The 15,005-nt window shown below is 48.5% G+C and overlaps 1 protein-coding gene and 1 pseudogene across 8 annotated transcripts in view; both read right to left on the reverse strand.

Moving 5' to 3' along the window:
* Positions 1 to 99, reverse strand: LOC126070741 (uncharacterized; annotated as a pseudogene).
* Positions 100 to 7,855: 7,756 nt separating this feature from the next.
* The window catches only part of SLC12A7 (solute carrier family 12 member 7), a 114,150-nt gene continuing 107,000 nt past the window's right edge, over positions 7,856 to 15,005 (reverse strand). For all 8 annotated transcript variants that reach the window (XM_049860001.1, XM_049860042.1, XM_049859994.1 and 5 more), the window contains 2 exons: positions 10,687 to 10,820; positions 7,856 to 9,758 (listed from right to left, as the gene is read on the reverse strand). In XM_049860001.1, coding sequence (XP_049715958.1) covers positions 9,667 to 9,758; positions 10,687 to 10,820 — 226 coding nt within the window. In that variant the 3' untranslated portion in view covers positions 7,856 to 9,666. The remainder of the gene's footprint in view (positions 9,759 to 10,686; positions 10,821 to 15,005) is intronic.

Genomic DNA, 15,005 nt, shown 5'->3' on the forward strand with positions numbered 1-15,005 from the left:
AAAAAAAAAAAAAATTTTTTTTTAAACCACCTTGTGCAAGGGCCATGCTAATCCTCTGTACTGTTCCAATTTTAGTGTCTCTGCTGCCCAAGTGAGCACTGAATTCCTACTCATGGTGACTCTACAGGGCAAAGCGGAAGTGCCTCACTGGCTTTCCTAGGCTGTAAATCTTTACAGAAGCAGACTCTGCCACATCCTTCTCCCAAGGAGCAGCCAGTGGGTTGAAACCACTTACGCTTTGGTTTTAGCAGCCGAGCACTTAACCACTGCGCAAGGAGGGCTCCTTTGAGAACTAAGGTGCACCTGACCGAAGTCATGGTATTTTCAATCACCTCATATGCATGCAAAAGCTAGACAATAAGGAAGACCAAAGAAAAATTGATGCCTTCGAATTACGGTGTTGGCAAAGAACATTGAATATACCATGGACTACCAGAAGAAGAAACAAATCCGTCTTGGAAGATGTACAGCAAGAATGCTCATTGGAATGGAGGATGATGAGACTTGTCTCACATACTTTGGACATGTTATCAGGAGGGAAGAGTCCCTGTAGAAGGACATCACGTTTGGTAAAAAAAAAAAGTAAAGGGTCAGCAAAAAAGAGGAAGACACTCAATGAGATGGATTGACACAGTGGCTGCAACAATGACCTAAAGCATAGCAACAATTGTGTTTTTTTCTGTTGTACATAGGGTCACTATGAGTTGGAACTGACTTGACGGCACCTAACAACAATAATAACAACAAGAGTAGAATTACTAGGTCATACGACAACCCTATGTTTAACTATTTTAGGAGCTGCCACACTGTTTTCCCAAGCAGTTGCACCATTTTATATTCCCCCAGCAAAGTTGTTGATGTTGTTAGGTGGTGGTTGGTTCCAACTCGTAGCCACCCCATGTACAACAGAACGGAACACCGCCCCATCCTGCGCCATCCTCACAATCGTTGTTATGCATAAGCCCGTTGTTGTAGCCACTGTGTCAATCCATTGCGTCGAAGGCCTTCCTCTTTTTCACTGACCCTCTACTTTACCAAGCATGATGTCCTTCTCCAGGGACTGGTCCCTCCTGATAACATGTCCAAAATATGTGAGACGGAGTTTTGCCATCCTTGCTTCTAAGGAGCATTCTTGTGTACTTACTTCCTCCAAGACAGATTCGTTCATTTTTTGGCAGTCCGTGGTATATTCAATATTCTTCATCAACACAATTCAAAGGCATCAACTCTTCTTCAGTCTTCCTTATTTATCATCCAGCTTTCACATGCATATTAGGTGATTGAAAACACCATGGCTTGGGTCAGGTGCACCTTAGCCTTCAAGGTGACACCCTTGCTTTTGAGCACTTTAAAGAGGTCTTTTGCAGCAGATTTGCCCAATGCAATGCGTCTTGATTTCTTTACTGCTGCTTTCATGGGTGTTGATTGTGGATCCAAGTAAAACGAAATCCTTGACAACCTCAATCTTTTGTCTATTTATCATGATGTTGCTTATTGGTCCAGTTGTGAGGATTTTTGTTGCATTTATGTTGAGGTATAATCCATACTGAAGGCTATAGTCTTTGATCTTCATCAGTAAATGCTTAAGTCCTCTTCACTTTTAGAAAGCAAGATGTGTCATCAGCATAACACAGGTCGTTGCTCCAATCTTGATGCTTAGAGTCCAGCTTCTCGGATTATTTGCTCAGCATACAGATTGAATAAAAACAGATTGAATAGGTATAGTGAAATGATACAGTGCTGATGCAGATTCTCCTTACCTTAAACCACCCAGTATCCCCTTGTTCTGTTGGAACAACTGCCTCTTGATCTATGTAGGGGTTCCTCACGGGGCTTCCAATTTTTCCACATTCTCACCAACTCTTAATGTTTGTCTTTTTGATTCTAGCCATCTAGTGAGTGGATGTGAAGAGGTATCTCATTGTGGTTTTGATTTGCATTTCCCTGACGACTAATGGTGTTGAGCATCTTTTCATGCACTTAGTGGCCATTTGTATATCTTATTTGGAGAAATGTCTATTTAAATTCTTTGCTCACTTTAAAACAAGGCTGTTTTTCTTTTTATTGTTGAGTTTAAGAGTTCATTATATATTGTGAATACAAGTCTCTTGTCAGATACATGATTTTTAAATATTTTCTCCCATCGTGTTGATTGTCTTCTCACTTCTTGATGGTATTCTTTGAAAAACAAACATTTTTAATTTTGATGACATCCAATTGATCTGTTTTTCTTTCGTCTCTTATTCTTTTGTCTTCATATCTAAGAAGCCGTTCCTTAAGCCGAGTCACAAATATTTACTCCTATGTTTTCTTCTAAGAGTTTTCTCCTAAGCATCTTCTAGTTTCAACTATTACATTTAGATCTATGATACATACATACGGTGTGAGATAGACAGTCCAAATTCATTCTTTTGCATGTGAAAATCCAGAGTTGTCACAGCACCATTTGTTGAAAAGACAATTGTTTTCCCCTTGATTGGACTTAGCACCCTTGTCAAAAATCAGTTGACCATAAATGTGTGTGTTTCTGGACTCTCAATTCTATCCCATTGATTTATGTATTTACCATAGTGTCTTGATTACTGCAGCTTTGTAGTATGTCTTGAAACCAGAAAGTGTAAACCCTCCTACTTTGCTCTTCCTTCTCAAGATTGTTTTGACTATTCTGAGTCCCTTGCATTTCCATATGAAGTTTAGGATCAGTTTGTCTGCAAAAAGCCTGCGAGAGTTTTGACTGGGATTGTGTTGAATCTGTAGAACAGTTTGGGAAAGTATTACTACCTTAACCATATAAAGTCTTCTGATCTGTTAACACGGGCTGTCTTTCCGTTTATTTAGATCTTCCTTAATTTCTTTCAATAATGTTTTGAAGTTTTCAGAATGTTTTGTATTTCTTTTGCGAGATTTATTAATATTTTATTTTTGATGCTATTATAGATATAATTTTTAATTTTATTTTTAGATTTATTGTTATCGTATAGAAATATAATGGACTTTGTATGTTGATCTTGTAACCCTGTTGAACTTATTAGTTCTAATAGATTGTGTGTGCGCGCACGTGGATCCCTTAGAATTTCCTATATACGTGGTCATTTCAACTGTGAGTAGAGATAATTTTATTTATTTACAAACTGGATGCCCGTTTTTTTTTTTCCACCCTAATTGTCCTGGCTCCAGTACAATATTTAACAGAAGTGATGAGAGTGGACTTCTTTGTCTTGTTTCTGGTCATGGGGGAAATATTCCATCTTTCACCGTTAAGCATAATGTTAGCTGTAAGTTTTTCATAGATGCCCTTTATCTGGTTGAGGAAGTGCCCTTCTATTTTGAGTTTTTTGAGTGTTTTTGTGATGAAAGAGTGTTGGGTTTACTCGACTGCTTTTTCTTTGTCTACTGAGATGATCATGCTGACACTCAGCATTTATTCCATTAATATGGTGTATTACATTGACTTTCATATGTTGAACTTTGTATCCCTGGGATAAATTCCATTCAGTCATCATATATAATCCTTTTTATGTTGTTGGATTTGGTTTGCTAGCATTTTGTTGAAGGTTTTTGTGTTTCTATTCATATGGAATATTGGTATATAATTTTCTTGCGATGTCTTTGTCTGATTTTTCATCAAGGTCTCATAGGATGAGTTAGGAAGTGTTTCCTCCTCTTCTCTCCTTTGAAAGTCTGTGAAGAATTGGTATTGATGAATTGATATTAATTCTTCTTTAAATGTTTGGTAGAATTCACCAGGGAAGCCATCTGGGCCTGTGTTTTATTTTTGAAACGTTTTTTTGTTACCAATTCAATCTCTTTACTTAAGTCTATTTATATTTTCTATTTCTTCTTGAATCAGTGTAATTGGTGTCTTTTAAGGAATTTGAGCATTTCATCTAGGTTGCCTAATTTGTTGGCATACAGTTGTTCATAGTATTCTCTTATAAGCCTTTACATTTCTGTAAGGTTGGAAATAATGCCCCCTCTTTCATTCTGATTTTAGTAATTTGAGTCCTCCTTTTTTTCTTGGTCAATCTAGCTAAAGGTTTGTGCAGTGTGATGGATCACTTTTGTGTGGCCTTTCTTGCCATGGTCTTGTAACTCCCACAAAATGATTGGGTGGGACCATGCTAATAAGGTATATGGAACCCTAACAAGGGGATTGGTCAGTTTTGCCATCTCGGTGGTTTGAAATGAGCCATCCCAGATCTCACTACCACCAAGGAAGAAGAGCCAAGAGCAGAGCACGTCCTTTGGACCTGGGATCCCTGAGCTGAGAAGTTCCTAGAACCAGGAGACCTAGAGAAAGCTGTAACACTGAAGGTGGCAAAGAGTGGTGTCAGAAAAGCAGGGACAGGAGAGACTGGCAGGAGACAGTGTGGTGGGCCTCCTGGCCCACAGAACAAAAAAGCTGAGTGCCTTTGGTGGAGTAAGGTGCCTCTGGGCACTTGGTGGGGCTACGTTTGCTGGCCCACAGAGCTAGAGCTGAGCTCATTAGGGCCAAGGCTTACTGGCAGAGCGGGGTGCCTCTGGGCACTTATCAGCAAAGCTAAAGAGCTTTGTAACACTTGCCTGAGCAGGACAGAGGCTGAGGGCCAGAGACAGGCGTGCCTGCAGGCACAGCTTGGAAGAGGCTGCCCTGATGGAATAACTGTATCCTAAGCATTCCTGAACTTGACTCGTAACCTGTTACTTCCCTAATAAACCCCATAATTGTGAGTATTGTCTGGAAGTTCTGTGTAGTCATTGCAATGAATTATCAAACCAGCAGGGAAGTAGAGAGTGCTGTGGAGGAGGGGGGAGGATGGTTGATGTCTGAATTGGTAAAGATGGCAGAGAGGAGGCATGTCTGACCTCCACGTCATAGCAATCAGCCTTGGGGGCTGTTGATCTTGTTCCTCCTTCCCCCTGTGAAGTTAAAAGAGGTCAGATGCTGCTGCCACGTCATTCTTACAGTTTGTCAATTTTGTTGATCTTTTCAAAGACGCAGCTTTTGGTTTTGTTGATTTTCTCTGTTGTTTTTCTATCCTGTTATTTCATTTATTTCTACTCTGTTGTTGTTAGGTGCCGTTGAGTCAGTTCCAACTCATACTGACCCTATGTACAACAGAACGAAACACTGCCCAGTCCTGTGGATCCTCACAATCATTGTTATGCTTGAGCCCATTGTTGCAGCCACTATCAGTCCATCTCATCGAGGGTCTTCCTCTTTTTCAACGACCCTCTATCTTACCAAGCATGATGTCCTTCTCCAGGGACTGATCCCTCCTGATAACATGTCCGACGTATGTGAGACAGAGTCTTGCCATCCTTGCTTCTAAAGAGAATTCTGACTGTGCTTCTTTCAAGACAGATTTGTTTGTTCTTTTGGCAGTCCATGGTATATTCAATATCCTTTGCCAACATCATAATTCAACGTTGTCCATTCTTCTTTGGTCTTCCTTACTCATTGTCCAGCTTTTGCATGCATATGAGGTGATTGAAAACACCATGGCTTGGGTCAGGCACAGTTTAGTCTTCAAGGTGACACCTTTGCTTTTTAACACTTTAAAGAGGTCTTTTGCAGCAGATTTACCCAATGCAATGCATCATTTGATTTCTTGACTGCTGCTTCCATGGGTGTTAATTGTGGACCCAAGTAAAATGAAATCCTTGACAACTTCATTTTTTTTTTCGTTTATCATGATGTTGCTTATTGGTCCAGTTGTGCAGATTTTGTTTTATGTTGAGGCGTAATCCATACTGAAGGCTTTAGTCTGTGATCTTCATCACTAAGTGCTTTGAGTTCTCTTCACTTTCAGAAAACTCCAGTCTTTATTATTTCCATCTTTTTCCTTGTTTTGCCTCCAGTTTGCTTTTCTTTTTCAAGTTTTTTGAGGTGGGATATTAAGTTGTAGGGTTCTTTGTTTTTAATATAGGCATTTACAGCTATAATTTTCCCTCTGAGCACAGCATTAGCTGCTTCCCGTAAGTTTTGGTATGCTGTTTCCATTTTCATTCATCTCAAAGTATTTTCTGACTTTACTTATAATTTATCCTTTGACACATTGGTTATTTAGGAGTGTGTTAATTTCCACATTTATGAACTCCCCAAATTTCCTTGATGTTGATTACTAATTTAATCCCGTTGTGACTGTAAAACATACTTTGCATGATTTCTATCCTTTTAAATGTATTGAGGCTTATTCTATGGCCTAATATATGATCTATCCTGGAGAATGTTCCAAGTGCACTTGAGAATGTTCTGCTGTTGTTGGGTGGAGTGTTCTACAGATGTTTGTTAGGTTTAGCTGGTTTAGTGTTGTTTAAGTCTTCTAGTTTCCTGTTGATCTGCCTAGTTGATCTATCCATTAGTGAAAATGGAGTATTGAAATTCCCAAGTATTATTGTAGAATTATTTCTCCCTTAAATTGTCAGTGTTTGCCTCATGTATTTGAGGGCTCTGTTGTTAGGAGCATATGTGTTTATAATTGTTATGTCTCCCTGATGGACTGAACCTTTTATTTTTATAAAATGATTTTGTCTCTAGTAACAGTTTTTGTCTTACATGGCAGCTTCCTAACGCCATTGTTTTCAGGCCCATCCTGTCTCTCCCACTAGGTCTTTGAGGTCATACCTGTGACCACAGGCCCACTGTAGGACTCTACATCTATATCAAAGACCACATCTCTGCCACACTCTCCAACAGCAGCTTGAAACCAGGGCTTCAGGATCCTCTGAAGTCACACTGGTCCCTGGAATTGGGTGTATTTAGCCCTGTCAGGTGGTAGACTCAGAACAATATCCACCTAGAGCTGGGATGTCAGGCTTCCCCAGTAAGGTTCTGGGGAGAGTAAGGGGAAGTGATGGCCCCAAGTCTGTGGAGTTCTGTGCTGCAGCCCTAGGACCCACAACCCAGGAAAGGAGCCCTAAGAGAGGATCTGGGTAGTGGTAAGGGTGTGGAGGGGCGAGAAGGATGCCCCCATAAAACTTCTCTTAATCTAAAAGGGTTTAAAGTGTGAGTCTGCAAGTGCATGTGTGGTTCTCAGGCTTTAATTAAGACATGCTGTTCCGAATCCTTGAGGGAAAGCAGGGCCCTCGTGGTCTCCTCGTGGCATCAGGAGAGCCCTAGGGTGACAGGGCAGAGCAGCGGGACAAAGCAACAATAGGAGGTCCCCTCTAATGATAGGTTCCTTTGGTGCTTCCACCCTTACATAATATAAATCACAGATTACATCACTTCAGCCAACAGTAGTATGAAGCGATTATGCTGCAATCTACACACGGGGGTGTTATAAATTGTGTTCCCCCAAAACGTGTCAGAATCCTAATCCCTGCACCTGTGGATGTGATCCTGTTTGGAAATAGGGATTTATTTTGTTACGTTAATGAGGGCATGCCAGAGTAGGGTGGGTCCTAAACCTAACCACTACTGAGTTATAAAAACACCAGACTAAACACCAGACTAGACACACACGGGGGGGGGGGGGGGGGGCGGGTGGGAGGGAGATAGATGCCGTGTGAGGATTGTCAACAGCCAAGAGACCCCGAGGATCACCCAGGCTACCACTGAGGCAGGAATGGACACAGCCGAGACCCTGGTTTGGACTTTTAGTCTCCAGAACTATGAGAAAATAAGCTCTTGTTCTTTAAAGCCACCCATTTGTGGTATTTTGGGTCAGGTGGCAATAGAAAACTAAAACACAGGGTACAGGACAGATTCCTGTTGCTTAAGGAACCTTTTGTTTTGTTTTTATTTTTTCACTTCTCTTACCCAATTCACACAATGATTCTGTAGCCATCTGAGCTGTAGCTGAACAGACCCGAAAGAAACTCGAGAGGGAATATTTATGCTGAATGAGGCACACTGTATTCTTCAACATACTCAGGCTTCATACAGTTTTATTCTTCAACTAAAAAAATCATACAAAGACAAAGACCCTATAAAAGGAAAACATGGAATCAATCTTGAATGGCTGAGGTGACTGGTTACAAAACGGTTTTCAATGTACAAAGAACCCACAGTGCTTGCACATGCAAAGAACTGCAAAGCAGTGCAGGCCCAGCCACGTGTAGTCACACATGGTGTGGAGCGCTCAGATTCAGCCTAACTGTGCCCACGTGTCAGGACAGCTAATCAGTCTTGTGAACAGGATTCATGATAGGAGAAGCCCCGTCACTGGAGCTACTTTCCTAAAAGCTGGTGCTAACGCTGCACGCTACGGGGTTTGTGCTTAGATGCTCTCCTCTTGGCACCCGACCCTCACGGGGTGGCCAGCCCAGACACAGGAGGGAACATGTGAGAGGTACATTCACTGCTCAGCTCCTGCTGAGATGCCCGGCCAGCCGTGGGGTCTGCCCACACTCCAGCATCACTCCCCCAGCCGGGAGCCCCGTAATGTGCTCCTCGCAGCCTCTCCTCTGCCCTTCTGCAGCTTCTTCAGTTGCCCAGGACTGCTGTCCTGGGGGGTGGATGCTCTGCCTGAACCCCTGCTCAGCTCCTCAGAAAGGTCTGGAAGCACGGGTTTAGCCCTTGCCTGACCTGCATCCAGGGGGCAGCCGACGCGGTGGGCCCCGTTTGTAGCAACAATCTCTATGGATGACTTAGTTATCACTGACACTCCCCCCCGGATGTTTAAATAAATAAATAAGTCATACAGAAAGGGGACTTAATGACTGCAGAAATCTAGTCTGCAGCTGACTGACCTAGACAGCAGGAAGGCTGAAGGTGAAGTGCACACTTGACCCACGCCAGAGCCTAAGACACAGCCACGCCACGTCTGCGAGGTGTGCATGGAGGAGAGCTAGACACAGACCCCATGAGCACCCAGGGCTGGGCTGCGTGCGTGGGGACACCTGCAGATACACAAATGGTGTAGAAGCACCCCCTCACTCCGGCTGGGGCAGGGTGTCGGATCCCCAGGGGAGCAGAGTGTTTGGGGCTGAGGGGGTCATCCCACCACCATGTCCACGAGGAAATACTTGCCGTGTCTTACAGGATGTGCTCTGGGTCCAGCACCTTCCCCTCCATTCGGGTTTTCAAATGGGAAAGAGCCCATGCATAGCAGACGGCCTGGCTATGGTGCAGGCAGAGCCCACAGACGTTCCCACAGCAGAGCCCAGACTGGACAGGAAGGCTTCCAGAACAAGTGGCCCCCCACCCCCATGCTCCAGAACAAGTGGGCTGGCCCAGGAGTGCCTCTCCTGCATGGAGGGTGTGGTCTGTGAGCAAGGATGTCCCAAGGAGGGTGCGCTGACCCCGCAGCCCAGCCGGGGACAGCTCGCTGCTGTCACGGACGGAAACAAAGGGGGCATTCAGAGGGACAGGGCTGCGTGGGACTGAGGGACCTGTTCAGAGCCTCAACCACGGCAGTTGCTTCAACTTCAGTGAGTGAGCCTGACTGCCCCGGGAGGACATGCTGCCCCTTGAGCACTCTGGGCTGGGTGAGATGGAAATGGGACCAAAACAACCACATGGCCCAGCCAAGGGAGGTTCAGTTCTGGGATGGTGCAACTGTGCAGGCTTGGTGGTGCCGCCCATCCTCTGCACTGTGGTCAGTGGGGTCTGGAAGCCCCCTGGTGAGGGACAGCAGAGCTCAGGAAATGCTTTGGTGGGAGCCAGGCTAGGTGGTCAGTGTCGTCCGGGGAGATAGGGCTGCTGCCCGTCCCTCCACACCCACACCCTGCACCCATGAGTTAGGAGTAGATGGTGATGACCTCCCGGCCGCCGCCCCGGACCAGGAGGACACGATTCAGGCCCTCAGTCAAGACCTCGAGGAACTCCATGTCTGGGTGAAAGTTAAGGCATAGCTGCTCCACATGGGGGCGGGGGAATGGGGGGAACCCACAGGGGAGTGAGGACAACAGTCGGGGACCATCTGGGGAGACCATCTATGGAGATTGTCCAGGAAAACCCTCTGGGGAGACTGACCATGGATACCATCCAGGGAAACCCTTTGGAGAGACCATCTTGGGGAACCCTCTTGGGGGACTGGCCAAGGGAGGGAGAGCTACCCTTACCCCTACCCTGGGCACCCTGCCTGCTCTGACACACAGCCTGAGGCCAGGCTTGGGAGGCCAAGCTGTCCCCACCCGGGCTAAGGCTGCTATGAGGGGTGTCACCACTGGCCCTCAGGCATTAGTGGGTGACTATCCCATTGCAGCCCCACTACCGTCCTTCACCCCTGGCTCCTCCATGCTCTTTTCTGAAGGCAGCCAGGTCCCCAAGGCCCCCCGACATGGGCCTACTCCCTCCTCCAACCTGAGTGTTTCCGCCACCTCCTTCACCCCCACCCCAATGCTGACACCCCAAGTTACCTGTGGGCCATCCCCCAGAACCTGCCAAGCTCAACCCTGGCGCTCCAAAAGTCAACATCCTGTCTCCAAACACCAAGACGGGGAACCCTCCCCCACTCCTAGGATCTCATTCTAACCAGACACGTGGGGCCAGGCAGTCAGCAGGGACAGGGTCCCACCCCACCTCCCCCACACCTGTCTTCCCATCTCCCCCCATGTCTATGGAAGTGGGTGCTATGACCACACAGCCTGGCCACAGCTGGCCTTGTCCCCCTCATCCTGAATCTCCTCATGCCCGTTCCAGCTCTGGGGTCCCCATCTGAGCACAGAAACCTGAGTTCGGAGCCACTCACCCACCCACCCCAGGGGAACGGGAAGCAGAGCCACGCTTACAGGGGCACAGCAACACCAGAAAGATACAGTTCTCGTCACCCTGCCGGTTCTTAGGGGGTCCTGGCATGTTGAGTAGCACCAGCTGGGCGTCCTGGGACTTGTTGAGGACGACCTCGTTGAGCTTCACAGCCGTGTGCATCCTCCTGACGTTAGACTGGTTCCTGCGGGAAGGGACACGTGTCACTGGGGCACCACGCTCAACAGGCACATGTGACCACCAGCACCACGCTTACTGGCCACGCTCAGTGGGCACACACGACCAGCGCCACGCTCAGTGGGCACACACGACCAGCGCCACGCTCAGTGGGCACACACGACCAGCGCCACGCTCAGTGGGCACACACGACCAGCGCCACGCTCAGTGGGCACACACGACCAGCGCCACGCTCAGTGGGCACACACGACCAGCGCCACGCTCAGTGGGCACACGACCAGCGCCACGCTCAGTGGGCACACACGACCAGTGCCACGCTCGTGCTGGGCACACACGACCAGTGCCACGCTCATGCTGGCACACGACCAGCGCCACGCTCGCGCTGGCACACACGACCAGCGTGACACTCAATGGGCACACACAACCAGCACCTTGCTCACACTGGCAGACACAACCAGCACCACACTCAATGGGTACACACAACCAGAACCTCACTCACTGGTACACACGACCAGCACCACACTCACACTGGCACACACGACCAGCACCACGCTCACAGGCACACACGACCAGCACCATGCTCACAGACACACATGACCAGCACCATGCTCCTGCCGGCACTGGACTCATGCCAGCACCCTTGACGAGCACCCACTCACAAGGGCACTGCGCTGACAACATACCTGTGCTAATACCACACACTTTCCACCCTGCACACACTAACACCACGTTTACTACCACCGCATGTTCTAACACCACCCACGTGCCAATACCCTGCACACCAGTGCTGTGTGCTCCAACACCGTGCTCACTAACACCACGCACTAACAGCACACACTAACACCACATGTTCTAACACCACCCCGCGTGCCAATACCCTGCACACCAATGCTGTGTGCTCCAACGCCACGTTCACTAACACCAAGCACTAACAGCACACACTAACACCACGTGTGCTACCACCGCATGTTCTAACACCACCCGCGTGCCAATACCCTGCACACCAATGCTGTGTGCTCCAACACCGTGCTCACTAACACCACGCACTAACAGCACACACTAACACCACGTGTGCTACCACCACATGTTCTAACACCACCCGCGTGCCAATACCCTGCACACCAATGCTGTGTGCTCCAATGCCACGTTCACTAACACCAAGCACTAACAGCACACACTAACACCACGTGTGCTACCACATGTTCTACCACCCGCATGCCAATACCCTGCACACCAATGCTGTGTGCTCCAACACCGTGCTCACTAACACCACGCACTAACAGCACACACTAACACCACGTGTGCTACCACCGCATGTTCTAACACCACCCGCGTGCCAATACCCTGCACACCAATGCTGTGTGCTCCAACACCGTGCTCACTAACACCACGCACTAACAGCACACACTAACACCATGTGTGCTACCACCGCATGTTCTAACACCACCCGCGTGCCAATACCCTGCACACCAATGCTGTGTGCTCCAACACCGTGCTCACTAACACCAAGCACTAACAGCACACACTAACACCACGTGTGCTACCACCGCATGTTCTAACACCACCCGCGTGCCAATACCCTGCACACCAATGCTGTGTGCTCCAACACCGTGCTCACTAACACCAAGCACTAACAGCACACACTAACACCACGTGTGCTACCACCGCATGTTCTAACACCACCCGCGTGCCAATACCCTGCACACCAATGCTGTGTGCTCCAACACCGTGCTCACTAACACCACGCACTAACAGCACACACTAACACCACGTGTGCTACCACCGCATGTTCTAACACCACCCGCGTGCCAATACCCTGCACACCAATGCTGTGTGCTCCAACACCGTGCTCACTAACACCACGCACTAACAGCACACACTAACACCATGTGTGCTACCACCGCATGTTCTAACACCACCCGCGTGCCAATACCCTGCACACCAATGCTGTGTGCTCCAACACCGTGCTCACTAACACCAAGCACTAACAGCACACACTAACACCACGTGTGCTACCACCGCATGTTCTAACACCACCCGCGTGCCAATACCCTGCACACCAATGCTGTGTGCTCCAACACCGTGCTCACTAACACCACGCACTAACAGCACACACTAACACCACGTGTGCTACCACCGCATGTTCTAACACCACCCGCGTGCCAATACCCTGCACACCAATGCTGTGTGCTCCAACACCGTGCTCACTAACACCACGCACTAACAGCACACACTAACACCACGTGTGCTACCACATGTTCTACCACCCGCATGCCAATACCCTGCACACCAATGCTGTGTGCTCCAACACCGTGCTCACTAACACCACGCACTAACAGCACACACTAACGCCACGTGTGTGCTAACACCGCATGTTCTAACACCACCCGCGTGCCAATACCCTGCACACCAATGCTGTGTGCTCCAACGCCACGTTCACTAACATCACACACTAACTCCATGTGTGTGCTAACACGTTCTAACACCACCCGCATGCCAATACCCTGCACACTAATGCTGTGTGTTCCAACACCGTGCTCACTAAGACCACGCATTAACAGCACACACTAACGCCAAGTGTGTGCTAACACCACCCGCGTGCCAATACCCTGCACACTAATGCTGTGTGTTGCAACACCGTGCTCACTAAGACCACGCATTAACAGCACACACTAACGCCAAGTGTGTGCTAACACCACCCGCGTGCCAATACCCTGCACACTAATGCTGTGTGCTCCAACACCGTGTTCACTAAGACCACGCATTAACAGCACACACTAACGCCAAGTGTGTGCTAACACCACCCGCGTGCCAATACCCTGCACACTAATGCTGTGTGCTCCAACACCGTGTTCACTAAGACCACGCATTAACAGCACACACTAACGCCAAGTGTGTGCTAACACCACCCGCGTGCCAATACCCTGCACACTAATGCTGTGTGCTCCAACACCGTGTTCAGTAACACCACGCACTAACAGCACACACTAACGCCACGTGTGTGCTAACACATGTTCTAACACCACCCGCGTGCCAATACCCTGCACACTAATGCTGTGTGCTCCAACACCGTGTTCACTAACACCACACACTAACAGCACACACTAATGCCAAGTGTGTGCTAACACATGTTCTAATACCACCCACGTGCCAATACCCTGGACACTAATGCTGTGTGCTCCAACACCATGTTCACTAACACCACACTCTAACCACCACGTGCCCTAATCAGTGCTAACGAGCACAGGCGGTACCCTAACCTGACCGAATCCCGCGCTCATCTGTTAAAAGGGCTGTGCAGAAACAAGTCAGAATTCAAATGGACTCCCCAGCCCCGAAGACCCACAGAGCCACAGCTTTGCATGCCACTTCACGGGCAGGCCAGGGACCATCTATCTGGCAGTGAAAAGACCGTCAACAGTTTAGCATCTAGAATTGTCACAGCTGCCAGCGTCTACACAGCAGGTCTCCCACAGGCAGACGGGGCTTCCAGGCGAGTGCGGCACCCTGCATCTCCCAACCACTTGCCCGTGGTCACTTGTCCAGCCAGGCCCACACACTGAGGCACCAATGCTCCAAGCAGCACACGGGGTCAGGCCCAGAGCGGCCAGCATCCTCCTGCATGAGAATGCCCCAGCACACCCTGAGTCTCAGGTCACAAGCCCCACAGAGCCCCGGCCAGTTCACAGAGCTGCAGCCCCACCCACTGCCCTAGGGGAGGTCACCTGTGCTCAGGACAAGCAGGAAGGGGGGACAGACAGACAGATGCCATGGCACACAGGTCAGGGAGAGGGCAGCAGGAAGCCCCAAGCTCACCCTCTGATCAGCTCCATTCTTAAGTCAACTAAATCTGACGATAACCCCCAATTACCCAGGAAAGGCAGGAAAGGTGCCCTATTTTCTCCTCCAGTTTAGTCTGGTAAGAGGGCAGCTGGGGCCTGGGTCCCCACAGCCGCGGCCAAGCACCTCACATGTGAGAGCCAGGCATGGGGCCTGGGTGAGACCACAAAACAATACGCTGGGACAAACACAACTCTTGAAAAGTGTGTGTGTGATACAAAGGCTCTGTCGGGACCCAGAGAGGGAGAGGCTCACCTACAACTTTAAAGCCAGAGGTTTGGGTCTAGACAGACTCTGGGTTCTGAGACAGCACCCCCGGAGCACAGCCCGAGGCCGCCAGCAGCCCCCTGAG

This window comes from Elephas maximus, chromosome 2, assembly GCF_024166365.1.
Source record: "Elephas maximus indicus isolate mEleMax1 chromosome 2, mEleMax1 primary haplotype, whole genome shotgun sequence".
NCBI lineage: Eukaryota > Metazoa > Chordata > Mammalia > Proboscidea > Elephantidae > Elephas > Elephas maximus.